Source organism: Manacus vitellinus, unplaced genomic scaffold (genome assembly GCF_001715985.3).
Source record: "Manacus vitellinus isolate BGI_N305 unplaced genomic scaffold, ASM171598v3 scaffold_26_pilon, whole genome shotgun sequence".
NCBI lineage: Eukaryota > Metazoa > Chordata > Aves > Passeriformes > Pipridae > Manacus > Manacus vitellinus.
This window is the reverse complement of record NW_021939960.1, coordinates 2,102,013-2,127,897: the sequence shown is the minus strand read 5'-3', so window position 1 is coordinate 2,127,897 and position 25,885 is coordinate 2,102,013. Positions and strand designations below refer to the sequence as shown.

Below are 25,885 nucleotides of genomic sequence, written 5' to 3'. Positions count from 1 at the left end.
AGCTGGTGCTGGAGGCCCCTGCCCTGGGGTGGGCTCTGCAATCTGCACTCTCTTGCTTAGCACTGGAGGGAAATAAGACCTGGGCTTATAACGTTTGGAGAGTGGCTTCTGCTGTTGCCAGAGAGTGGGGAGAGGTCCAGCAGCATCTGCTATAGTTCAAGTAGCATTGGGATGATACTCTCAGGCATATGATGTGACTCTTGGGGATGGTCCTGTGCAGGGCTAAGGGTTGGGCTTGATGATCCTTGTGGGTCCTTTCCAACTGAGCATATTCTGGAATTCTGTGATCTCTCATGTGCTGCACGTCTGGGATTTCTTCCCCCTGTGCCTGCTGAAGTGTCAGTGTCAAGATCCTAAACAAAGCAAGCACTTAGAGGTGTTCCTAGAGCTCAGCCCTCGTGGCTGTCACCCGTCCCCAGGCTGTGGGAGAGCGGGGATGTCGAGCTGACGGTGTGTGTTTGCAGCATCGACTGCGCGGGGATCCTGAAGCTGCGCAACGCGGACATCGAGCTGCGCAAGGGCGAGACCGACATCGGCCGCAAGAACACCCGCGTGCGACTCGTCTTCCGCGTCCACATCCCCGAGTCCAGCGGCAGGATCGTTTCCCTGCAGGCGGCATCCAACCCCATAGAGTGCTGTGAGTATCCCTGAGATTGGCTCCTGCTCTTGCAACAACGACCATCCCGTCCTTTGGCTCCGGGCTGGTGCCCTGCCCTTCTGTGCTGGCTGGGGCTGTGTCGCCGTTCAGGTGACCTGTGGCTCTTACCTGTACACGCTCCCTGTCCTGAAAGGAGCTTGGGTGGCTGGTGGCTCCTCAAGGTGCTTAGAGCTTGTGAGGACAGCACAGGACCTGGGGGCTTTTGCAAAGTTTATTTATTAGTGTGTTGCTGCCGGATCCCTCTGGCTGTCAGGTGGTTACTGGGAGCCAGCGGGGGGGTGTGTATATGGGACACATGCATTCTCCCTGTTTGTGCATGAGCTGCCTGCCTTCCTGGCCATGGCTTTAGTTTGAGAGGAGGCACAATCAGAACTTGTTATCCACAAGCTGGCAGTTGGTTTGGGGTTTTGAATTCAGACCTGGGACAGATCCTAGCACTGTGGCCAGTCCTGTGTGCCAAAGGAGTGACCACAGCCCTCAGATCTGAGCTGTGTCAGAACACAACTGAATTGGAGGAGCAGATTTGATTTTGAGGCTCAGGTGCATTCTGGTTATTGGTTTTTCTAGCTGTCAGTGCTAAGGGGTGCACAGCTCAGGAGGCTGAAGCAGGGAAAGCACAGGTTGTTCTGGTATTCCCCTGAGGGACAAGAAAACTCGCAGTTTTGATTTCTGAACTGCAAATCCTTTAAGTTATAAGCTGAGAAACCTGCACCTCCCACGCATTTTAACGTACTGGATCCTGAGAAAGAGAGGCCTCTGACGAGATGCCCCCCGTGTCACAGTCATTTCTGGAAGGGCTCCACCCACTTTGCTGGTTCATGTGCATCCTGTGATGCTTTTTGTTGGTAAATGGTGTCTTTTTGGCAGTTTGGGGATTTCACAAATACCTAATGAACAGTTTTCCTCTCCCTTTGTTGAATGACTCACCCCTCTAGCAGAACCTGTCTTGCCATAAGTCATACATATGAAGTTACTGAAGTGTTTCTCATGTGTGAGTGTTATTTATTGAGATGCAGGCTTTAACTTAAATAACAACTGCTTAGAATGAGAGAGGAGCCAGTTTTGGATGGGAAATCAAGCTGGAGAGTGAATTATTGATGGCAGCTTTTTAAAAAACAGTACAAATGAATAACCAAGGCTAAGGAATGGGTGATGGATATGTGTGATCTCTTGGCAGTGGTTATGAGAAGGTACCAACTGTCAGATCATTTAAGCAGCTGAGCAAGTCTCTGGGCACTGTGATGGGGAAGGGAGAGTGGTGGGAGTAGCCACCACCTTTCTCCGTAGGAAACAGTCACGGTCCTTTATGGGACCAGATGGCTGAAACAATAGTGGCCTCCACCCCAAACATGTCCCTGCTGAAACAAAGGTCCATTTGCTAAAGGAAACGTTCAATGGGGAGCTACTCGGGTGGGGAAACTCCAGGTGTAACTCCTACACCCACTGTGCAGGAAAACAGCACAAGCCCAGAGCGGACGGTGGATGGTCAGGCAGGGCGTCCCACAGATCACCCCCCACTGACTCAAATTCTCCTCAGGAAAAGCAAATATGAGTTAGCCAGGCATTTCTAGGGCTCTTCCACAACTGCACGTTGTGTTTGTGCCCATCACCACGGGGCACTCAAGCGGAAATCTGGTCACGGTTTAAAGAATAAATCACATTTTTCTGAACTGTATGCACACAACTAATTTGCCTGTGCAATGACTGCTATGGCAGTGGCTTGGTTAAGATGTCTAGGCTTTTATTCTGAGATGTCTTTGCACTGATTAGTCTTAGGGACATAAAAAAGCCAAGAGTGAAGGTACTGGTACAAGTGGCTTATTTTTGGTTTGTTGTTTTTTTTTTCTCCCATAATTAAAGTATTAAAATGTTGGCTGCATAGCAGACAGCAAAGCTACAAGAAAAAATGTGTTTGATCCCTAAGGAAATAAAACCAGAAAGTTTTATTTTTGGGATACTGGATATATGGAGTTTGGAGAGATATGTTAGGGCCTGTGCTTTTCCAAACTTGTGGAAGCAGAGTACAAAGTGATCTGGAGTAAGAAGCCTCTTCCATTCAGTGGGTATGCTGCATATTTAGCGCTGCTTTTGCATTTCAGTAGCACTTCCTGATCTCAGCCCAGTTCTGGGAAGATGGTAATAAACATCAGTTGGCTCAGCCAGCATTAGTAATTCAGACTGAATCTCACTAGCAATGGTAAACTCAGCTTCTCCCAGATAATTTGCACATGCTGCAGAGCTCACAGTCAGTCTCAGGTAAGCTCAGGCGCCCTCCCGAGAAGGGCTAAGTGACATTTTCTCCTTGTCCTACTTCCCACCTTCATGTGCTGCTGGGATTGGCTTTTTTCCCTTTTGTTTGCTCTTCTTATTTTTTTTTTTTTTTTGACATGGCCACCTGAGAACCCTTTTCCTCAGGGACTCTCTGTACGATCTCTCCTGTCTGGTAGCAGTTAATAATATCCCGCTGGAAAAGCCTCAGTAAGTAGCAGCTCTAAGATAACTGGCCATTTCCCTACCAGTGGGGTTCCCCTGAGAGCACTGTTGCTACCAACTGAACATCTGAGTGTTCTCCTCAGCAGGAGCCGATCCCAGCAGAGAATTCCCATCGGTGTCAGCAGATCATTATGAGCTGCAATGAAGCAAGAACTGTGAAGTATCTGCTTTTCACAGGGCGATTCGGTTCCACCTCATCTGTGTCACATTCAGCACTTGACAGATTTTAGGAGGGGATTTCACGGGTTCAAAGCATCATCCGGAGCAAGTTCCTCCCCAGGCAGTTGTGTGGGAGGACCGAGGAGGTGATACGTTGTTAAATGATCAGTTGTGCCTTAAAATGGACCTCATATCCAGACAAGCCTGCACATTCAGCAGCTCGCGGCCTTTTTTCCTCCCGTTGCCTGTTGATTCATTCTGAAGCCACTGAGGAGGCAAAGGCATTTGAAATCCCTCTGACAATTGTAGCAACAGGCCATTGGCTTAGCTAGGTATAAAAGCACGGTCTTGTAGGTGTGGTGCCCTAGGAACAACAAGCCACTTGGTAGATCACCCATGGAGAGCTTTGACACCTGTAGACCGTTATTTTCAAACCATGAAGACAATTTCTGTAGCAGTAGCTCCATTCCTTTGCTGTAATTTGCCTTTCACTGTGACATGGAGCTCATTTCTCAGTGAGTGAGTGGTCTCTGGTGTTAAAGACATTTTTGACACGAGGCTCCACCTCCCTCAGATAGACTTGTTGGCGCAGGTCAGTCATGATATCTGGTAGCTCCAGCAGGGTGCCTTAACATCTGGAGTTGAGTCTCTGCTCATCTGAACTGTCCAGAAGGAGCAGGATGGAAGGGAGTCCAGAGTAGTCACATAAGCACCGTGGGGCAGCTTGTTATGCTCCAGTCTGTCAGCAGCCAAAAGCTGCTTCATGCAAGTGCCTGTGAGATGTGAGTGTGAGGCTTAGGAGTATCCCCCGCACTTTGTCCCAGTTTTTATGCTAATGGGTCCTGGTTACACCTTCCCAAAGTGTGTCACAGTTCTTGTTTTGTATACTCCATGTTTGCTGATACTAAGCTGTGCTCATGAATCCCTTAAAATGCAAACGATTGCACTTGGCACGAGAGAAGGAGACTAAAATCTTGTTCTTATAATAGATATTCCGAGATGGTAGAAAAACAAAACAAACAAAACTTATTGCTAAAGAACCGTGTGTCCATCTAAGGAATTTAAATAGTTTCTATTACTGACTGTATTTTGTTCCATTAATTGAGTCAAATATCTTATTTCCCTTTAATCAATTTCCCTGGAAATTTCCTTTATTTTTCTCTCCTTCTAGTAGATTTTCCCATAATATTAGACAATCTAAGCCTATGATTTGTGACACATTAATAACTACAGAGGAAAGAGCTAGTCATGTAAAAGAATGTTGTCTTGGCAAGCCAGCGAGTGCTTTTCCTCAGCCGGGAGTTGTGCTGGTTGGAATATAAGGGCAGGCAAGTAGGAGCTCTAGTTTATTCAGATAGAAAAGCAGAAACAAATGGTCTTTTGCATTTGGGAATATATACCTATGTGCAAGTATAACCATAATCATGATTATTATGGGAGTATCGTGATTTCCAGATGAATTAAATGAGGTTTTTTTCCCCCTTTCATGTCAACTTCAAGACAGTCACGCAGTCAGCTGTAAATAGAGCTGACACAAAACCTGGTGCTTTCTCTAAAGAGAACATTTTCTCTCTCTTAAAGCACAGAATGTAAAAGCTAATTCTGACAACGTGTACCACTTTTAATGTGCAACCAAAATACTTCAGTCTTTGAAGTCTGAGTCAGAAGGAAGGGAAGTGCCTGCCCTTTTTGCAGGCTGCAAGCCTTGCTCCAGGGGTAAACTCCTGTTTACTTCTTGTCTTTGCAGTGCTGCTGGTGGTGAAAGCAAACGCCCCAGCATGTTACACAGAGCATGGACTTCTGAGCATAATTTAAGCTCAGCAGCTCTCCTCCACAAGGGATTAAAGGGAAATGCTGTGCATACCCACAGAGATGATTGACAGAGAAGTGAACCGAGGCCATGGTTTTCCTGTCATTAATCACACACTGGTTTGGTGAGCTGGCTGCAGTTCATAGAAAGTATCACACTGATCTGACACTGCTGCCATCGGGGCTTGTCACTCCTCCTGTGTGAGGACATCATAAATTATGTGCAGAGAAGGAGGTGGAGAAAAGCCCTCTATTTTTGGTGCTTTTAGCTTGGATGGCTCTGCACAAACTGCTGATTAAGTCTTGCTGGCAACAAATTGGAAACTGTTGTCATTCCTACTGGGTTCATTTCATAGCGTGTAGACCATGTTTTCAAGCTTACCCATCTAATCACAGGGGTTGGAAATTTGCTTTATTGACTTGATTCTAAGTCTACCACTACCCCATCCCTCTGATTGCAGCTCTCTAGGGTGTGTTGCTGATGTCTATCTGCCTGCTAGACATCTCTCCTCCCCTTGGCCCTCCCCTGGCTCCCATACTGCAGCTTCCCAGCCTCTAGTTCTCCTGCCACCAGAGAGCTCAGGTTGCTTCAGCGTGTGATGGATGGGATCAAAATCTCTCACAACATTAATGAGTTGGATAAGCATTGGACACAGGAGTTCTGCTCCTATCAATCCTACCACAGGCAGCTCATGGTAAATACACACAGTGTGACAGCAGGAATGGAATATTTACTTTGGCTCATTGAGGTTTGCACTGAGGTGGAAGAATTAATCCCATAACAAATTACTCCTCTGCTATTGCTTCTAGGGGTCAGGCTTTTTTTAGCACCAGACACCCAGCTCTCTCTGCTCTTCTCAAATCCAGCAGAAATCAATGGCTGGATCCAAGAGCCTCTCTTTGACCTCTCATCAGCAATGGGGACAACAACCTAAGCTCTGGGTTCAGTGTTGCAAGTGTCAGAGACAGCGTGGAGAGGTTTCGCTCTAACAGGTATCCATTGTAGAATCACAGAATGTCTTGGGTTGGAAGGGAGCTTAAAGCTTATCTTGTTCCACCCCTGCCAGAGGCAGGCACACCTTCCACTGGACCAGGTTGCCCTGTCCAACCTGGCCTTCAACACTTCCACAGCTTTTCTGGGCACCCTGTTCCAGGGCCTTGCCACCCTAACAGGGAAGAATTCTTTTGTCAGAGGTTTGCCTGGAGATCTCAGCCTCTCTGCAGAAGGTAGTACAGAGGTAGTGCTGGTACTCCAAGGCTGGGGAGTATCTGGGGAGTATCTCTGCTCTGGAAGTGTCGGTCAGACGGGCACTGCTCTGCACAGAGTTCACGAGTCTGTTCCTCCTGAGGGGCAGGTCACAGTAGTGTTTTTTTTTCTTTGCCTACATTACCCCATCCAGCCCTTGTTTGTACTGCACATACAGGGAGAGAGATTGCCGAGACGGTTCCTCTCCAGAGGCTGTTAAGAGACATTTAGCTTCAGTTAACACTACTCATAAAACGAGTCAGCTTTTGGGCAAGACAAGGCAGCACTTGGAAGCCCTCCCAAGCTGGTGGAAGGAAACATGATGCTCGGGCAGGGAGAGAATCACTCATCCCAGGAGATGAGTGCAGGAGGAGCATGGGCAGGGAGACGTGGGAGGAGAAGGACTCGCAGGAGCTGGGATTACCTAAGGAGCATGTTATGGAATACAACTGGTATTGTCATTTGGAACCTGCTAACATCAATGGGTAACACTCTCCCGGGGGAGATTTGGAGCCACAACAGACTTATCCAGGTAATTCAGTTGTCTCAAAACATCCCTTTTTTTTTCCCCTTTAAAAACAAATATCCTCTCTGCTGAAAAAAGGAACACTTATGGATGCTGCGGGCAGGTGGAGAAAGAAGAAACACCTTTCCCTGCCTTGGCATACTTCCTTAGGGTCAGCCTCCAGGCTTGTGCATCCCATGTGAAGCATTCAGAGTTTTAGGCCTTCCTAACCTTTCCTGCACCTGCTGCCCTAGGGAAGGGAATAAAGGCTCAAGCCCCAGCCAGTGCAGGGTGCACATGAGCCTGGGTGGGCTGTGGGCAGAAGGGGCTCTTCCCTCCGGGCTGAGGCTCCTGGAGGTGGTGCAGCACTCCAGGACAGCAACTCCCTTTCTCTCCTGTGTCACTGCATGCATTGTATTTCTTGGCACCAGGAACCCATGACATCTTGATTTGCAAACGGTCAAATAAAATAGAAAAATAATGTCCCCTGTTAATAGGTTGACACACTGCTTCAGGCCAAGTGTGAGTATTTCTATAGCATTTGCTTTGCTGCCTTATGTCAGTAACTGTTGCTATTGAAAGTAAACACCCCAACTGGTTAAATCAACAGCGTTTTGTTTATTCAAAGCTCATAAACTCCAGTAGCTGTAGGTCACTTTATGAAGTGCCAACCCCCGGGGGAAGAGAAGGAATAGTGTGAAATTATTGCATGCAGTCCACCCATCATGAGCGTTAGAGGAAGGGAATTTATTGGCAATTAATATTTCTTGCAGAGGAAAAAAAGTAATCCTATTGAGGCAGCTCCACACTGAACCTTGAACCTCCATACTGGTGGAAATGGGGAATGGGATGAAACCTTCTAGGTTTGGGTTAAAAAATGAGACCTTTGAAAATGAAAAGTGGTTTGTTTTTTTTTTTTTTTAAGAGCACCCCTGCCCATCTCAGCCTTCCAGGCAGTGCTGTTGAGACTGTTCCAGCTTGTCTGGGGAGGGCAGAAGGGCTTTTGGCACTTCCCAAGAGCTGGGATGCACATTCCTGCTGATCCTGGGCTCCTTGGTAGGTCGCAGTGTACACAAACACTGCACTCTATGGAAGTTGGACAGAGTTTTGGTCTTCAGCAGCGATTTCCAAGTTGCTGAGATCCAAACTAAGATGAGTCAGATGGTTATTTCCAGGCTAAAACTTATCCTTCCTCGCCCTGAAAAAGCCTTGGGAACCACTGATCTGGGGGATGTCAGCTACCAAACTCTCTATTAACACAATGAAGTCTGAGAGATGTAGGTCAGTCTGGAATTTTGACGACCTAGGATGCTTTGGAAGTGAAATTTGGGGATTGAATAGGAATAAACAGTGTCCAGGGCAATGCTTACATGCATCTTCTCTTGACTATTGTAGACATGTTTTTTGATGATTGCTATTTACTCTTAAAATCTGAGGTTAAAGATGTGTCTTTGTGATAAATCCAATTATGAACTCATCAGAAATTAGAGTATTTTGGGAAAAGAATTAATCATATAGCCATATGAAAGAAATTATAGCTTCTGTGAAAATAATCTGAATATATATTCTTAATTGGCAGTATCTTAGCCCAGATGTTGTTAAATGCTTGAAAGGAACGATGAGTCATAAGGTTGTTCTAAATAGATTTCAAAAAATCCCTCTCAAATAGCACAAGAAAGTTACAAACATTAAATTATCTGTAGTCTTTAACAAGAGCAAAATCTCTGCCTCGTGACTGAAGGCTTCAGCTGAGCTAGAAAAGTTGCTCCCCACTTCTGCAGAATGTATGAAAAGTTTAATGCTGGTGTTTTCTCACCGAATATTTAAGCATTTTCTTCATGTGACGAGAGCCTTTGTGCAGCTCTCACTGTGGCCAAGAGCTGTTGGGTTTTGGGCTTTCTGAAGCTTGCACAGCAGTAAAACAGTGCCAGGTCAGGTCACAGACAGCCCAGCCCTGCCTGTGTGTGAGTGCAAGGCCAGCTGAACATATAGGATATCATTTCCTGATTTTTGGCTCAGCAGCCAAAGATGTTCAGTGAAGACACAAGTACTCAGGGTCTCTTTGTCAGAGAAAGTTAAAATCCAGCCAAGGCAGCTGTTAAATAGATGAGCAGGATCCCCTGGAGGCCTTTTCAGTTGGGGTGGATGAATCTGGAGGAGTTTGAGTGCAGGTCATGAACTCGCAGCTCACCAGACCCAAACTGCTGCCCACCTGGTCTGGTCATAGGGAAGCTCCTGATATTTTCCAGCTGTAGGGAACCACTCTCACATCTTCACTTTCTTCAGCTCCTGCTGCTTGATAGCAAACAGTTGAAATGGCTTTGCAGGGATGGTGACCAGGATTCTCCAAAGCTTTTCTGACCATGCAAATGTCTGTTTCATTAGGATGAAAGTATGTGGAGAGATGGTGCTATCCTGGTTTTCTGAAAACAGAGAATAACTTGCCAAAGTCATGCTCCAAATTTATGACCAAGAGCAGTAAAGACCTTGGAAAGCCTTCATGATGTGCGTGCCCATCTGGATCCCACCCTACCTTTTCTTCCCTTGCCTTTTGTAATCAAACTCAGTCTGCAACACAGGGCCCTGCTCCTCAGATGTTCAGGCTTCTGCAAAACATGCTTCCAAAAATCCCGGGCTGCAGCAGTCCCGGGGTGACCCCCCTGCTCTGAAATGTGGCTTTGTGGTTGCCCCTCTTGTGTGCACAGGGCTCAGTACCTGCACATGGAGACAGGTTCTGTTGGCAAACACGCCGTGCCAGGCCCAGCGTCACCCCTGTTCTGAGGGAGGCAGTGGGATTTTGTAGAAAAGGCTCGTTTGTTTTTGTTTTTTTTTTAAGGAATTCAGTGTTATTCAGTGGAATCCTCTCTGCAGGTGGAATTTTTTGGGCTCTAGGGCTGTAGTGTGCCTGCACTTGAAAATTTGGCCATTTACTTGGAAAGAGACATGGGCAAGTTTCAGCTCATTCATCCAAGCTGTCCTTTCTCAAGGACAAGGAGTAGGGCCAGCACAGCTGAACCGCTGCAGCCAACTCCTGGATGTTTCCAAATAAAATGCCTTGAGTAAGTTTATTTTTCCCTCTCAGACCTAAATTTAGCGCCCTGGAGAAGCTGCTTTGGCAGTCAGGGGATGGTAACGATGACAAGATCGATCTGTGGATAGTTCTGGGAAGATTTGGAAAGTCCTGGTAAAAAAAGAGTTGGTTTCATTCATGTTTGCAATTTGTCCACAGCCCAAAGGTCTGCTCATGAGCTTCCAATGGTTGAAAGACAAGACATTGACAGCTGCTCTGTTTATGGAGGACAACAGATGATCCTGACTGGACAGAATTTCACAGCAGAGTCCAAGGTGGTGTTCACAGAAAAAACATCAGGTAAGGCAGTTTTTTTCTAGCTTTCCCTAATGGGATAAGGCAAATCTGTAATGCCAAGTCTCGTTGTAAGATTTGTGCTGATGATTAACCCTACTCAAGTGAGTAATCTCATTCAAGTTCATGTAAGTAAAACCATGTGAGTAAAATTAGACTTGCGAGCAAATATTTGTGTTATTGGTTCAGAAGAATGGAGGCACTGGGAATCAGCAGGAACAAGAAATGTTCCAAAGAAATGAGGTGACCATTACATGTTCCTCTGTGCTTGTTCAATCTCATGCTTAGTGAACGCTACTGTAGAAATCATAATTGAAATGAACATTTTTTTATTGATGTGAACTACAGGCAGAGATTGTGTTTTCTTCCCTTTAGAAGTCTGTGGAGAAAAAATAATGTATATTATATTATTATATGTAATATACAAAATATATATTATGTGTAATATACATAATATATTATGTGTAATGTAGATAATGTATATTTTTATATCAAGGTAAAATTATTTTTATATACACAGTGAAATACAAGAATGCTTCACTTCATCTTCTATATTTTTTATTGTAAACTTTGTGCTGTTAAGAAAAGTTGTTGCTCCTAAGTTTTCTGTTGGTAAACTGAGGCAGAGGCAGCTTAATCCAGTGATTTGCAGGGGTTTAAGAAATTGCATTACCCAAGAGAACTACATGTGCACGATCTATGGGGTAATGCCTTTGGCAAAAAGTAGGAATTGAGCCAAAAATGAATGTATATGGGCATCAGTTGGTGACCTGGGAGGGAAAAAAGGATTCTGTGGGTCCCAGCTCCTTCTCACACCACCAGCAAGCCAGGCTATTTTACAGCAGGTATGAAAGGATCTGCAGAAATGTGAAGGTTCAGATGAGCCTGTGCAGTCAGAGGAATTTTTTTGGCATACTGTGTTTCCTTTCAAGCCCGTGTATTAATTCCTTCCCACTGTGCTGCCACTGTTCCATGGATGTCAGCGAATTGTGAAGGGGCATGGGAACATGCTTGGCAGCCCACAACAGTACCTGTCCCAAGAATGTTTTGCAGTAACTAAAGGAGATGATACACTCAAAGAAGGGAGCTCTTAATGCCATTTCGAGGAAACATCCAAAACACCCTGCCCCTATTTCCATATAAGAGCAGAGAAGGCTCTGGCTGGAATAGATGTTAGAAAGTAAAAGGAACAACAACATTTTCCACACACTAAATCTAAAGCTTTCTTCGCTGCTGGGGAAACTGTGGGGTTTTTTCTTCCTTTTTTACCTCCTGTTAGGGGAGAACCATGACTTATCCCAGCGGTTGTGCCCAGTCTGGAGCAGGGATTTGCTTGCTGGTGTTCCATATCCTGCCTGCCCCGCCGCCCCTCAGTCTCTGCCGGCAGCCTCAGTCTGCTGGACTTTGTATAAATGATTGGCAGAAGGGGAATTTAGAGGATGGGAGGTCCAGAGTCAAATCCTTGGTGTGAATCAGAAGTCTGTGTGGTGTGCAGTGGGTTATCTGGGGGACTCTGCTCCGTGCTGAGCCTGTTCTTTGTGTGTCCGTGCACTGCTCCATAATGCAGCAACACCTCTCACAGAGATGCCCTAAAGTGCTTTTAAATGAAGATTGCTTTATTTAATAGGTATATCTTAAAGTGAGAAGGTTGAGAAGGTTAAGAAGCTGAGCTGGATGTGCAGATCATGCAGGGCTGACTGCACCATACTGAGAATTCAGCTGGTCTGATGAGTGTCCCAGCCTGCCTGAATGTTAGGATATTGTACACCTGAGACTTTCACCTTCCCTCATTATACACTGTATACAATTGTAAATATCACTATGAGGGCATGCCTAGTTGCTGCTGTGTTGTGCTGCACAAGCACAGAACAAGGAGCCCAGTTGTGCAGCCCGATTTATCGATTCGAGGTCTCTGGGTGGAAGGAGGAGGTGGATCCTGCACTCAGGCAGCTCGCTGCAGACCCGTCTGCACCTTGCAGAAAGCGCTGATGAGCTGCTCAGAAGCAGAACAAGCCACAATAAACATCCCTGTGGGTGGAGAGCACATCGCTGGCGTGACCCTCTCATTGTCGCGGCTCTTCCCGAGCGCGGCGCTGCCCCGGGGAGCCTGTGCAAGAATCACACCTTTCTCGAGGCAGGAAGATGCAACAAGCTCGCAGGGGGGAGCTTGGTTTTCTTTGAGGTTCATTTTAGCAGCTCTCAAGCCTTGTCTGTGCTAGCAAGTGGTACTGGATTTGCCACTTTTGCCACCAGTTTTAGCTTTGCTGGCAACGACAAGGGTGAGAGCAGTGGTGTGGGTAACCGCCTAATAGCTTTCATCAGGCTGTACTCCATAGAGCTCTTGGACTTGGCTTGTGAGTCCAGTGTTTAAGATGAGAGCAGCAAGACTGGTTTTTTCCCCAAAATCCTTTGTGCAAGCATCTCTGTGCAACAAGATGTTAACTGTTTCGTAGCCTCCAAAATCTGGGTGCATCTTGAATCTGGATCAGTGTCTGATGATGAGAAGCAGCAATCGGTCACCTTACAAAACTGAGGAAACTGCAGTTGGGGATCACAACTGTAAATTAGGTTTCATCCCTCAGGGGAACACTCAAAACCTATTTCCATTTCTTCTGGATCTTGTAGACAATTCTTCACTCGCTGCTTGCAACGCAGAGTGACGTAGAACTGCTCATAGCTGTGACTGAAATACAACAAGGTTCTGAGAACAATAACGAGCAGCTTTTATTTCTCTGTTTCATAGAACTATAGAAGACGTATCTTTTTCCTAAGAAATACCGGGAAAATAAAAAGACTATTCCCCAGATTGTGCCAGGATGTCCTTCTGAAAATAACTGCCTGGTGTCACGCGAACTGCAGGCTGTGGCACCGAGTTCACCAGGGGCAAGGCTGTGAAAGTCGCTCGTTTTGGGCTCGCGACAGGAAATGGCAGCAGGAAGTGAAGTGAAGGGGCTGGAGCTCAGTGCTCTGGGGGGACAGAGTGCTTGTGTTTGAAATGCTGATGCATAAATAGCATTAATTTTCGTAGTGATAGGGTTTTATCGACGTGCAAGCCGTAGACTGGGTTTTTTTGAACTTTTTTAAGGTTCTCTCTTCCCGATGAGAGAGTGTAATCTGTAGCTGCTGTAAGCCAGGGCAGCTCATAAATTTGGTAAGTTCAGCACACAAAAGCAGGGTTTGGCTGAAGGAGTTTTAAGATCTGGACTCAGAGACACGTTACTGAGCCCAGCTAAATAAAAATAGGTCAGGAGAAGCAACTAGATTGGATTGTACGGGTAGCAATTTTCGAAGTGCATATATTCTTTTAGTTTTGATCTGAAAGAGAGAGCTTGAAAAGCAGTCCTAGAGCTATCAAGGATTTGGAATATGTTGAAGGTCAGGAGTGTCAGTGTTTGGTTGGGGCCCAGACCTTACAGTGCAGTTAAAAAAAGAAAAGATTTGGAATTCCCCCTTTTATTATTTTAATTGTCATGTAATAATTTGCAAGTCAGATGTTGGTTGCATTGTGTTTACTCCCATTTGTGTACTGGTTACTGCTGCTCTGCTGTCAGTGATAGGGGAGTTTCGTGTTTCTCTGGGAGAGAAGTGCAAATGGACTGTGATTTCCCCTGCCAAACTCTTCTGGTGGCCACATGGACATCGTGAATCATCGCTAGGACAATGTGGGTGGTGGAGGAACAACCCAAACAGAGCGTCCATCCTTGGAGGGGATCCATCATAAATCTTTCGGTCCATCCACGCAGTGCAGGGAGAGGAGGTGGTGCTCTCTGTGCCCTTTGAACTGATGCAGCTGCCAAGGCCCCTGAAGAATGGATGTTCAAAGTCCCTGTGACAAAATAAATCTTTCCAGCTCTAGACTCAAGCAGTGGTGCTTGAATGTCTGCTGGTTTCAGGAGAGCTCACCACAGGGCAGGATTCAGTGTGTCAGCGGTGAGTTGAGGTTTCATCTGCACAGAATGCACCTGCTTCCATACCCTAGAAACAAACCATGGAGCATGTGCCAGTGGATTCCAACATCCAGGAGTCTTTCAGGGCAATTCACTGTAGAAAACTGTGGTGGGATGGCATCATGGCATGTATAATGGTGAATAGAAGGTGGCTTGTGTGTTGTTTTTGATGGTAATGAGGAGCCAGGGCTGATGGTCATGTCATTTGTGGGAGAGGTGAAAGGAAATTCTAACAATGTCTATAGCAACATTCCCTTTTCTGTCCAGTCTGAAATTCCTCACCATGCCCCAACCAGGGAACTAAATCCCTGTTTGTAGTCTGACAGTTACATGAATGATCCAAAAACTCCAGGAGAATGCAGAAAACAGCAAAGTATTTTCAACATTTAAGCCTGTGAACTTAATAATGCAGAATTAATGGTGCAATTTTCTCAGGCAAATTGAAGATTAAAAAAGAAAACTTTTTAAAACAAGTTTTATTTTCCCCAAGTCCACCCAAAAGAGGGTTTGCTATTTGACCAAATAAACAACTTTAAATATTGAATGCAAGCACCGATTTCTAAATTAATGAACTTAAGGAGAACTAAGAGGAGCAGGACATATGTTAGAACAAGGCTAATAATGCAGTGATAGATACAATCCACTGCTGAGCATGCATTAATTGCAGGTTTGAAAGGCATCTTGTCCTGAGATAAAAATCCAGCATCTGGGGAAAAAAACCAAACTACTGTTGATTTTTTTAATGGGAAAGGCTAGGGAAAAAAGCACAAATATTTGGTAATAGTTACAGAGTTAGCAAAAGTGAGTGTGGTACTGTAATCTTAAATGGTTCAGTTTGTTTGCAATATGTGAGGGTCTGTAGAAAGTATATTAAATAAATTTGCTACCTTGCTATTTTCCTGACAGTTTTGAAAGAGCACAATCCCTGTTCCACTCAGTCTGTGGCTGGAGTCCAACATGTAAATCTGGATGCATATCCCATCCACCCTAAACCTGCAGAGTGATGGGATGGACTGGGGGAATAAATTACAGATGTCTCTGTCAGGAGTTCCACCTGATTTTTGCATTAGCCAGAGGTGTCACTGTCCAGGTTCATCTCCCTCGTCAGTGCACTGAAGTAAGGCAGCAGCAAAGTGACTCGAGGCTTGGGAGTTCTCTCTGCAAAAAGGTGTCAGAAGTGGGGAGGATCAGGGAGGTTTCGTTCTCTTTGAGTTTCTTTTCTGTTCTTTCTGTGCAGAAGAAGGAGGTGTCTCAGCAAATCCCACTGTTTGTGAACACTGAAGAGCAACAAGTGTTAATCAGGATTAGCCTGGTTTTGCTGTGCAAATTAGAAAGTTTCAGGGTAAACAGGGCACCTTCTGCTTTTCCTTGCTGTTATAGCTGCTAAAACCCAACAAACCTTTCTACCCAAAGGTTTTCCTCCTGGCTGAAATGTGCTGCCTGCCCCAGGTGTTCTTGTAATCCCACGGGACAATTGCCAGTCATCTAACTGGGGATCCCAGAAAAACACTGCAAAACAGGAAAAAATCTAAGGATCACACACACAAAAATGCAAGAGAGTGTGGCTGCAGAAACGGAGTTGCCATAGCTGTGAGAGACTCAGCGAGACAGGGTGGAATCCAGTGTTTTGGAAGGTTTCCCCGTATGACACAAGATTTTGGAATTTTACAGCTGGTAAATCCTTATTAACACAGGCAGCCACTACTGGCCTGGATTCCCTGGCTCACTGTTTACTATGGGGGCGCCTGATGGAAGATTGCCTGGTCCTGATTATTCAGCTTAATTGTTTAGGAAGAATATTAAAAAAATAATAATTCTTGGTATAAACAAAGGGCAGAGAGACAAGCTCCCATCACCTGTTGACAGAAAATTGATCATGAAGAAAGCTGGCATGGGGAGTGGAATTCCCTGTTCTCCCACTTAGTCATCGCATCCTGGTGTGACTCATTTTATTACATGGAGGTTCCCAGTGGTTTTATTTTGAGAGAAGCTTTTGTTTAATAATTTATACACACACACACACAAACACACACTTATAATCTTAAAAAAACAACAAATCTATTCTGATGAATTGGCATAAGGAATCATTTGGAAGAGCTCTGGAATGAAATACTGTTCCTGCTGCTTCACAGTTCAACTACTGTATTTATGTTTTATTTTAATGTCAAATGAATTCCTCAACAATAGATGGGGAGAAATCTCCTCTAGACTTGTTCTCACTGTGCAAAATGTCAGATTTGGGGCTGGGCTGGATGGTGGATGACTAATCCATTGCCCTTTTACCTCCTGGACCTTGACTTGTATCTTTGGCCTTGGTGACTCAAACTTACGTCCTCAGTGAAATGAAGGCACTGGGCTCTGCTAATAATGAACAGAGCTCCATTAACTGCAGTGGGCAGTCTTGCTTCAGAAAGAAAAAGAACTACATAAAAATGAAGCTCAGAAAAAAGATCAGTTGTTCTACTTTTCCTGAGTTTTAAATACATTCGTGCCATGTTTGCTGTAAAGTTTGAAAATTATTCTGAAGTAAGAGCTTAGAAGGAGACAACTGCTTAGAATCAGATGCTGAGCAACCTTGCACTGACATGGAGCAGGATAACTTCCCAGCTGAAATCAGATTTTGTCCCTGAAAAGGGCAGCAGAGATGTTGAGTGAGCGTTCCGTGCCCTTAAGGTTTCCACATCCCAGAGTGGTGTCTTTTCTGCTGGAAAGCATTCATTGCTCTCTCTTTTGTTCTTGGGGTGGCTCTGAAAAACCTTGTCTGTTTTCCAGAGATGTCTGTCATCTACTGATAAAAGCTGACAGAGATAATCGTTGTGCTTTTTTGGAAGACCTTCCAAGAAACACCGTGAATAGGGAACTCTGCAGGAATGTGTAGTTGCAGCAGCTGTCCCAGCAGTTACCAAGCTCAGTTTCCTTGGGGAACTAGCATGGTTTGCTGCCTGGGAGAAAGGCAACAGGTTGTTCATTAAGTAATTTGTGTAATGCTTGACTGAAAATCAATGTACGTTTTCAGGCATAAAATCATATGCAGGCATAGAATCCCATACAGAATCAGCACAATAGTATATTTAGTCTTCAGCTGGAGAGAACTGCAGAGAAAATTTCCTGAACCTCTCAGTCCATCAGTCATGCTTGTTCAAATAAAGCAGTAAGTTTGTTTCTCTGCGAGTTACTGACCCCAAAGTCATGAGTAAGGGGTCGTGAATAATGTGTAAAGGCTGTAACTGGTTCAGAAAACCTTTAATTGGCTAATTAAAAAAGGGCCTATAAGGGGCTGCAGAGAATCACCCAAAATGTTCCTAATGCAGGCTGACATTTTGATTTTCCCCAGTTTGAAGCAAGACTTTTGGTATGATCACAGTTTGAGTTAGAAAGGGTAGAATTACTTTCTTCCAACAACTCATTCATTCCTCCAAAGAGTGCTGACACAATCAGATCTCTCATCAGGGTTTAATACTAAGTCTCATAGCCCTGAAACAGCACAAAAATCTCTATTTCCTGAACATTTCACTGACCTGTGGTGTTAAAGACTTGCCAACTAAGACAAACCATTAAATGAGCAGGGAACCACAACAGTAAAAATACTGCATGAGGCAGGCATGGCTGGTAAGACCTCAGAGTCCACATCCAGAAATATTTTATCGTCTTTAATGGAACTACTGCTCTTTCCAGAGGCGCGGATTGAATTCTCCATAGTGGAGTCAGAATTTGAAAGATGCCACACACGTGGACATGACACCAAATTCCTGTGTGATCCAAGCATGTCCCAGGACATCCCTGCAGTGCCCTGGCTGGTGCTGGGGCAGCCCAGCACTGATTGTGGCTTGCTGAGCACACCCTCTCTGTATTTCTGTGCTTGTGCTCTTACAGTGTTTCAGCAGAAATGGTGCTGTTGCTCTTTTGCAGTTTTCTTCCCTATCCATTGTTGAAGCAGGTCTAATTATAGCAATAGAGAGCTATCTGTACTTGTAGACTTTAGATTAAATTATTAGTCAGGCTGGGGTTTAATCTTCTCGGTTTCCAAGCAGGAGGGAACCAGTCATTTGTCCCTTTTGTGGCATGACAGAATTACAGGGTAATTGAGGCCAGAAGGGACCTCGGGAGGTCGCTGAGCACAACCTCCTGCTCAAAGCTGAATTTGTCTGTGGTTCTGAGGCACCACCTGAGTTGTGACACTGGCACTGGAGAGAAGAACCCACCACAGTTCACCCAAGTTGTGACACATGTTTTGAACTGGGGGCTGTGCTCTGCCATCACATCATGGTAGAGCATTATGACTTTTACAATAAGAATCTCGTTTTTGCAGATAACTTTCTTCAAACGTCCACTTTAATTTCCTCCTAAGAGTATTCTGATTTCTGCTCATTCTGAAGATGATCTGTTGACAGTTTGGTGCAGGTTTTCTCTGTTCAAAATTTTCTCAGGTGATCCTTAACCTTCTCGGTTTATTCCTTCTACTCTCTGTTAATTCCCTGAGTGTGCATAATCAAAAGTTTTCTTTTCATTACCAGCAAAAAGAATGGGTTAAAGGAGGGAGAGATTTCTGAATGCAGTTGTATTTTTCATTTTATTCACAGCCTCCCTCATCCTTCTGCCAAAAGCTCACCATAATGTGTGTATCCAGAGTGGTTAAAGGAAAAGCAAATATTGATTGTCTCGAGCTAAAGTGAAGCAGTGAGACAGATGGAGCCACATCATCATATTTAAGCATAAAGGTCAGGGAGTGAACTGCAGAGTGGTTAAATTCAACAGGGCTTCAGTGCTCAAAGAACAGGGATTGCTGCTGCTGACAGATTTGTTAGAAACCTGTTTAGCTGCCACCAGTATGAATATATATCCAAACAGAAGCATCTATCATTGTTAGAATGATAGCCCCAAATACATTTATTTCTTGTTTGGTTAGACTTATTCTCATTCTTACTCTTGATCCTCACAGGCTTTGGACTCAGGCTAAACATCATTTGATTTGTATGGTTGGCTTCATTAGCTTTTAGTGCAATTTCAGTGGCTCAGTTACTAAATCAAATCCACTGTGTTGTGGTTGCATGTGCTTCACAGGCCTCTGGAATATGGCAGATGACTTGGAACCCCCTTTCTACTTTAGTTTATGCATTTTGGACCAACAAATCCTTTTGATTTCTACCTTCTTTGTGAAGTTAGTGCTGTTGTATCTGCACAGACTGTTTGAATTTAGCAGTACAGAAACAAAGATGAAAACATTCTGCCTGGAGCAAAACCAGTGTAAAATATTCCTTCTTGGCTGTCCTTCTTGTCAGGACATCTTCATATTGCTTTGCTGAGGCAGTTCTGATGTGTGTCTCTATCAGAGCTCATATTTTATGACATATGTGTTTCCTTTCCCTCCTCTTTTCCTCAGAGGACTATAAAAACTTATACTTTGGGTTTCTTTTCCTGGAGCCTGGGGAGGTTCCTTAACACACACTGTGGTGGTTTCTTTTTGCAAAGGTCACCTAGAAGAGGAATCCCCCCACTGAGTATTTACTGCTTTGTCATCTGGACAAGTATTTGCTGGATTAAACCCTCGGTATTTTGGCTTCTCCCTTCCCTGACATGTTTGCTGCCTCAACAGCAGTAAGATGCATTAATAGGGGTATAGACTGAACGTGCAACAGCCCAGAGCAGTGACCAAAGTGAATGCTTATGTTAAATTACATTAAATAGTGGAGTATTTTCCATCCCTTTGCACAGAAGTCCCTTGGGATGTGGGGTGAGAGCCTCACTGGCTCCAGTGACACAGCTTAGGCCATCCCAGCTCCAGGGCCACTCATCCACATATTAGTGTAGAAAACACAACTGACTCACTGGGGGGGAACTTGAAACACTTTAAAAAAGGAAAAAAGTCCAAGTTTCTTCATGTCTCCTCCTGCAGCAGGATGCTCTGGCAGTAGCTGGGTGAGGAGCTGGAAGCCTGGGATATCTCTCCCCCTCTCCTCCTCACAGGCAACTGATGGATGAAACCAAACTTCCAGCTATTCCTCAGTTGCCTACACTTCCCCAGTGGGAAGGATTGGGATGAGGAGGCCCAATCAGCACTGGGTGCCCACTCCTGCCCCACCACAATCCAGGTGCCCATCCCGAGGGAGGAAGGGACACGCTGTGGGTGATGCCCTCAAGGAAAACCCGTCTATCCCCAGTGTGTGCTCAGGGACCAGAACACAGCAGAGGTGTCTCAGGTGTGGGGTGGTGGGACAGGTGAGGTTCTGGCACACTGGGAAGGACCCCCAGGCTGAGAGGACACAGAGCTGGAGCAGGCAGGGTCCCCCAAGAGCTGTGTCCTGGCCATGGAGCAGCCACTGAGCCCATCTTGGGTTGAGGCCGCCTGGAGAGCCCGGCACATCTGTCAGCTCATTGTCTGGGCCCAGCACAGAACAAAGGGGAAAACAACAGAAAAAATGCAAAATGCATTTAAAAATACTCTTTCATTTCCCTTTTCGCCAGAAGCAGAAGTACTTAAATAACAGAGGACAAAAGCAGCTCTTGCAGAACTTCCAAGAATTGGGAAAAATAAAAAGTCCTGTGAGAAGGACTGTTTTCAGGAGACTTCTACCCTTATCCTGCCCAGCCTGGGCAGGCAGCCTGGGGAACCCCCAAAGAAACATGCCTGGAGTTGCCTCCCCCCTAAAGCAAACACAGCCTCAGGCTGCAGTATTCCCAGTCACGTCGGGGCCTTTGGAGACGTGTCCCCTGGTCATTCTAAAATCAAACTTTCAGAAAGGTATGAGGCAATTTTTATTTTCTTTTTCCCCCCGTCAGTATTTTTCTTCTACAAATTGCTTGCCTAAAAGGCTCAACGGAATACAAAAATCAAAGGGGTAAAGATTAAAATCTAAAAAAAATAAAGCGAGAAGGAAAGCATTGCTAAAAAATGTTTCTGGGGAGACAGTAGATTTAAGGAATATTTGTAACCAGATGAAGCACCCATTCATACACCTTTATGTATGAATGTCCTGTTACTACTGATGTACTCTTACAGCACAGGGGTTACTTTGGTGGGGTTCAATACAAGGGGATCAAATTTTATTGTCTTCTGTAAATACAGTTTTGTGGAGCTCAGAATGGAGAAGAGCTGCCTGGATGTGATTAAGAGCAGAAAGAGTTCCAGTGGTTCAGAGGCAGAGGCTGTCACACATGCAATGAAGTACTTTTACCCTGAGTACAGTGAATATTTGGTGCTTTTTAGGACTGTCGCTGGCATTCCATGGGAAACCATGTGGTCTTGGCTTAAAATGGCAGAAAGTGACCATTAACAAGTTATCTGACCTTCTGATGCCCTCCATCAGTCAGGATGGCTGAACTCAAGTCTGGTAAAAAACAGATGTTGCACCTGTGCTAAATATTTCATTCCTCAGTTTGGCTAATTTCTACATAAACATTTAATTTTAATATGTACCTTGGCTTTTTCCTGGCAAGAGAAGTGTTTGATGATGTGTTTAAATTAAATGCTGTTGCTTTTGGTTAGGACTGGGAAGGTGCTTGGAATTAAGTCCATTTCGAGAGCTTTGCTAAGTTGATGCCCTTAATTTGTATCCTTTTTTTTAAGTCAAGTTCTGTGATTTTAAAAGAAAAAATTACAGTGAGGTTAACATTGTGATATTCTTCCAGATGGGCAGCAGATCTGGGAAATGGAGGCAACAGTGGACAAAGACAAGAGCCAGCCTGTAAGTATGCAAAGCACTGGATGTCCTCTCCTCGAGCTTCTCAGAGAGCAAGTTGTACTCGAGGGGTAGTTTTGAAAGAGCATCTCAAAAGCAGAAAGAGCAGCAATCTTGCTGCTGGGATGAACAAATGTCAAATGCTCCAGCAGTAGATGTGTTGCAAAAAGAGGCGATTCATTTAGCGGCAACCCCACAGCAAACTGAATAACTGCTGGATTTTGTGTTCTTGCAGAAGACTCTATTGTACCAGCCCAGCCCTCTGCAGGATGCTGGCTGTCCTGGCTTCCTTTGCCTGCGTGGAAGCCTTGGGTGCTGTGCTCTTTGCAGGACAGGATTTGTCCTACAGTGTTTCGAATGAACACTGATCTTTCAAGGGAATGAGCCTCTTTGTTCACTTTGCTTAACGGGACCTTCCTGTAGTCAGTCAGTGCATTTAGGAGCTGCCCTGACACTGCCAAGGGCCATGCCTGCCCCGGCGGAAGGGAACGGGAGACTTGCTCCTAATTTCCGTGGAAGTGGGATCCGGATGTGTATAAGTGAAAAGCCTATGGAATGATTAAGTTCATTCTGACAAAAAGAGGGAATTCTGTAGTGCACACTTGTTTGTCAAGCCTGGCGTGATTAACAGTGCTGCTGCTTTTATCACCATTTTGTGTGTTTTATTTGTAGCTGAGGCTTCTCTTTCCAAGTTCAGGACAACATCAAGTGCAAGAGAGGATTCAGTACATAGAAACCAGCTTGCCAGTACCAAAAATCTTTATCTTGCACCATCTGCCCTTTTTTCCTTTCTTATTCTCATACCCTTTATAGTGATGAAGGGGAAGATTTCTCTTCCTTTGTGCCTGGACGTGTAGCAAGGGGAGATGCACACAGACATCTCCAGTCAGCCTCAGTTAGTAATTCTTTGTTGTCACCCTCTGTTGTTTCAGAGCATGCTTTTTGTAGAAATACCTGAGTACCGTAACAAGCACATCCGCACAGCCGTGAAGGTGAACTTCTATGTCATCAATGGGAAAAGAAAAAGAAGCCAACCCCAGCATTTTACCTACCAGCCAGGTAATTCTCAAGCCAGTTGTTGCCTAGCTCTCATGAGCAAGATTTGATTTTCTGCTGTGTTGTTTTCTTGCTGTTATTTGAGGATCTAAATGTCACTGATTTAATTCAGCTAAGTGCTCAACAACTGTTTGGTTTGAAGGATGCGTGTGATTTATGATCAGGAATTGCCATGAATTTGAGGTGACAGTTATCTTGGCAATGGGCTGATTTTGCCCCATTCACTTGAGGGAAGTTTGCCAAAGCCTCAGTGGGAACAGACTCGGTCTGTGGCATGGTGTGACCCCTATGAAAACCATGAGTGTTGCCTTCCCAGCTGACGTGTCCAGCAGTAAGATAACATCAGATCTGGGAAACAAGGCCTTGGTATGGAGGAAGGCAAGCAATATATATTCTTCAGGACAAGGCTGGTAGAGAAAAATATGAATGCTTTTCTGATGTTCTTCCTCTTGGGAATTGGTCAGCCATGTCACAATAAATGCAATAGGATTACTAATGAGATTCCCAGAATTTCTCAGCTTTGGCTGAGAGAAAAATATTGTGAGAAAATCAGAGTATTGTGTTTGTGGAAACCAGAAAGCATAAAATAACAGTACCAGATTTTATGCAAGCATCAAATGATATCTTAATTTGACTTGTCTCTAAGGACAGGCAAACATTCATTCTGATTCTTATTTTGGTCTCCTCCAGCCTGAAAATCTCTGGTCCTCTCCCTGAATTTATGAACCAATCACCAGTGCGAAAGTTTTGTGTAGTTGCTAAACTGTTCTGCTTTGGAATAGTATTGAGAAGTACACTTCTATCTCAATACAATCCTTAAAATAGATCACGTAGGGAAAGGAATCCTTACACTTCCAAAAAACAATCCTTTGGCATGACCATTATATAGTTTCCATTGTATGGTGTTTCTGTAGTGAGTTTTGGGGAAGATTCGACAAAAAAAAAAACATTAGAAATGTGAGAATTTGCCTGTAGAGGACCATCATTTATCCTACCAAGATTCACACAACTCTCGCTAAATCCTGATCTTTTAGATGATGATGTCAGAAAGATCTTCAGTTCTCAGCACTGAGGAATCCACATGAAGCAAAGGAGCTAAAACAACAGCTCTAAAATAGTTCAACTCTGCCTTTGGTGTCTAGCTAAAAGTTTGACAGAAAAATGAGGAGTTGCATATGACACAGGATTTCTATTTATTCAGTCTTCCTTTGAGATGGAAGGACTACATGAAACACCTATGTATGGCTTCTTATTTTGCATGTGTTCCAGAATGGCCCTTAAGTGAATGAAAATATGAGCTGAAGTATTGAATTTTCCAATTTTAGAAATTTGTGGTTAATTAGTACTTTAAAGATTTTCAAGAACCTCTTAGTACAGAGTGTTTTCAAGAGAGACTCTGCCATGATTGCATATACGTGATGCATTAAACTTGGTGCCTGCGAGATACGGGTTCACACATGCAAATCTTGTAAATGGCTTTAATCTCTAATTACTTCAAGGAAAAACCTCTCTGTTTCTCACCAGCTCGTTACGAATAATGTCCTTTGCATGCTTTATTCTAGTACCATCAATCAAAACAGAGCCCATTGATGACTATGATCCAGCCATAATCTGCAATACAGTACACAGTGGTCTGGGAACAGTAACACAGCCTTACTATTCACAGCACACAATGGTCACCGAGTCCCCTTCCTGCCTTGTGCCCACTATGGCCCCTTGCCAGCAGTTGCGCTCAGGCCTTTCCTCTCCTGATTCTCGATACCACCAGCAGAACCCGGCCGCTGTGATCTACCAAAGGAGCAAGAGCCTGAGCCCCAGCCAGCTGGGCTACCAGCAGTCCAACCTGATGCCTGCACCAGTTGCCATTTCAGATGCCCACAGGTCGGTGCTGGTGCACGCAGGTTCCCCAGGCCAAACTCCGGCGGTGCTCCACCACTCTCCAGGCAACCAGCAGTCATCTCCTGTGATTCACTATTCTCCAACCAACCAGCAGCTGAGGTGTGGAAGTCACCAAGAGTTTCAGCACATCATGTGCTGTGAAAATTTTACATCCAGTGTCGCAAGATCCAGCCAGCCCCAGGTCAGTCAAGCACAAAGGTTAAGCCCGAGCTCGTACCCGACGGTGATTCAGCAGCAGGCAGCCTCGGGCCAGCGAGCAGCAAAAAATGGACCACCAGGGAGTGACCAGAAAGAGGTGCTACCAGCGGGAGTCACCATCAAACAGGAACAGAACCTGGACCAGGCCTACCTGGATGATGGTAAGTGCCTCACTTCTCTCTTATGAGTTGGTTTGCTGGAGGGAGGGGGCAAGTTTAGAGCTTCTGAATCCCACCTGTTCCTCAGCGTGGCCTGCTTTTGGTGGGTGTGGATATTTGCTGTTTACTCATGGCATATTTTAATCCTGCATTTACATTCTATTATGTTGGGTCTTTCATTAACTGCATTTTTGGTAGATGGTGATGCACTTTGGCAGCCAAGCAAAGAAACAAGTGATCTGCAGAATCCCTCTGCTTCGTGCCATGGGCTGAGCTGTCAGGTTTAGCTGTTGCCATTTTGTTTCCATTTGCCAAAAGTTGGTTTGGAAAATGGTGACTCTGAAATGAAATGCACTTTTAAATTAATTTTTTATAATTATTCATATCAGGGCAAAGTCCACTTTGTAAAATGCCCTTGTACATTTTGTACCAAAAAAAAAAAAGCCCATTGAGCAGTCTATCAAGGCCTGTAATGAATGGGATAGTGCTGCAGGCAAAACTATTGCAGATGTTCTAGATGAACAGTGGGACATTGATAAGCAAAACAACGCTGTTTCTTTGTTGTGAGCCAGCTGATTTAGCCCTTAGGAATGAATATAAGTTGGAGTAAAGCTTTCTTTGAACATACCCTGCTTATTGTTAGGTAGGCAGCTATTGGTGATCTGGTTGATTGGCTCTTTTATTAAAGCATGTTCCTTGCAGAAGGAAATCAATGCA

At 44.7% G+C, this 25,885-nt stretch overlaps 1 protein-coding gene across 1 annotated transcript in view; it reads left to right on the top strand.

Annotated features, from left to right (window-relative positions):
• Window positions 1-25,885, top strand: part of NFATC2 (nuclear factor of activated T cells 2) — an 85,060-nt gene that overhangs the window by 31,827 nt on the left and 27,348 nt on the right. Inside the window, exons 5-9 of the mRNA XM_018073866.1 lie at window positions 465-637; window positions 10,100-10,240; window positions 21,808-21,863; window positions 22,790-22,916; window positions 24,476-25,171. Coding sequence (XP_017929355.1) covers window positions 465-637; window positions 10,100-10,240; window positions 21,808-21,863; window positions 22,790-22,916; window positions 24,476-25,171 — 1,193 coding nt within the window. The remainder of the gene's footprint in view (window positions 1-464; window positions 638-10,099; window positions 10,241-21,807; window positions 21,864-22,789; window positions 22,917-24,475; window positions 25,172-25,885) is intronic.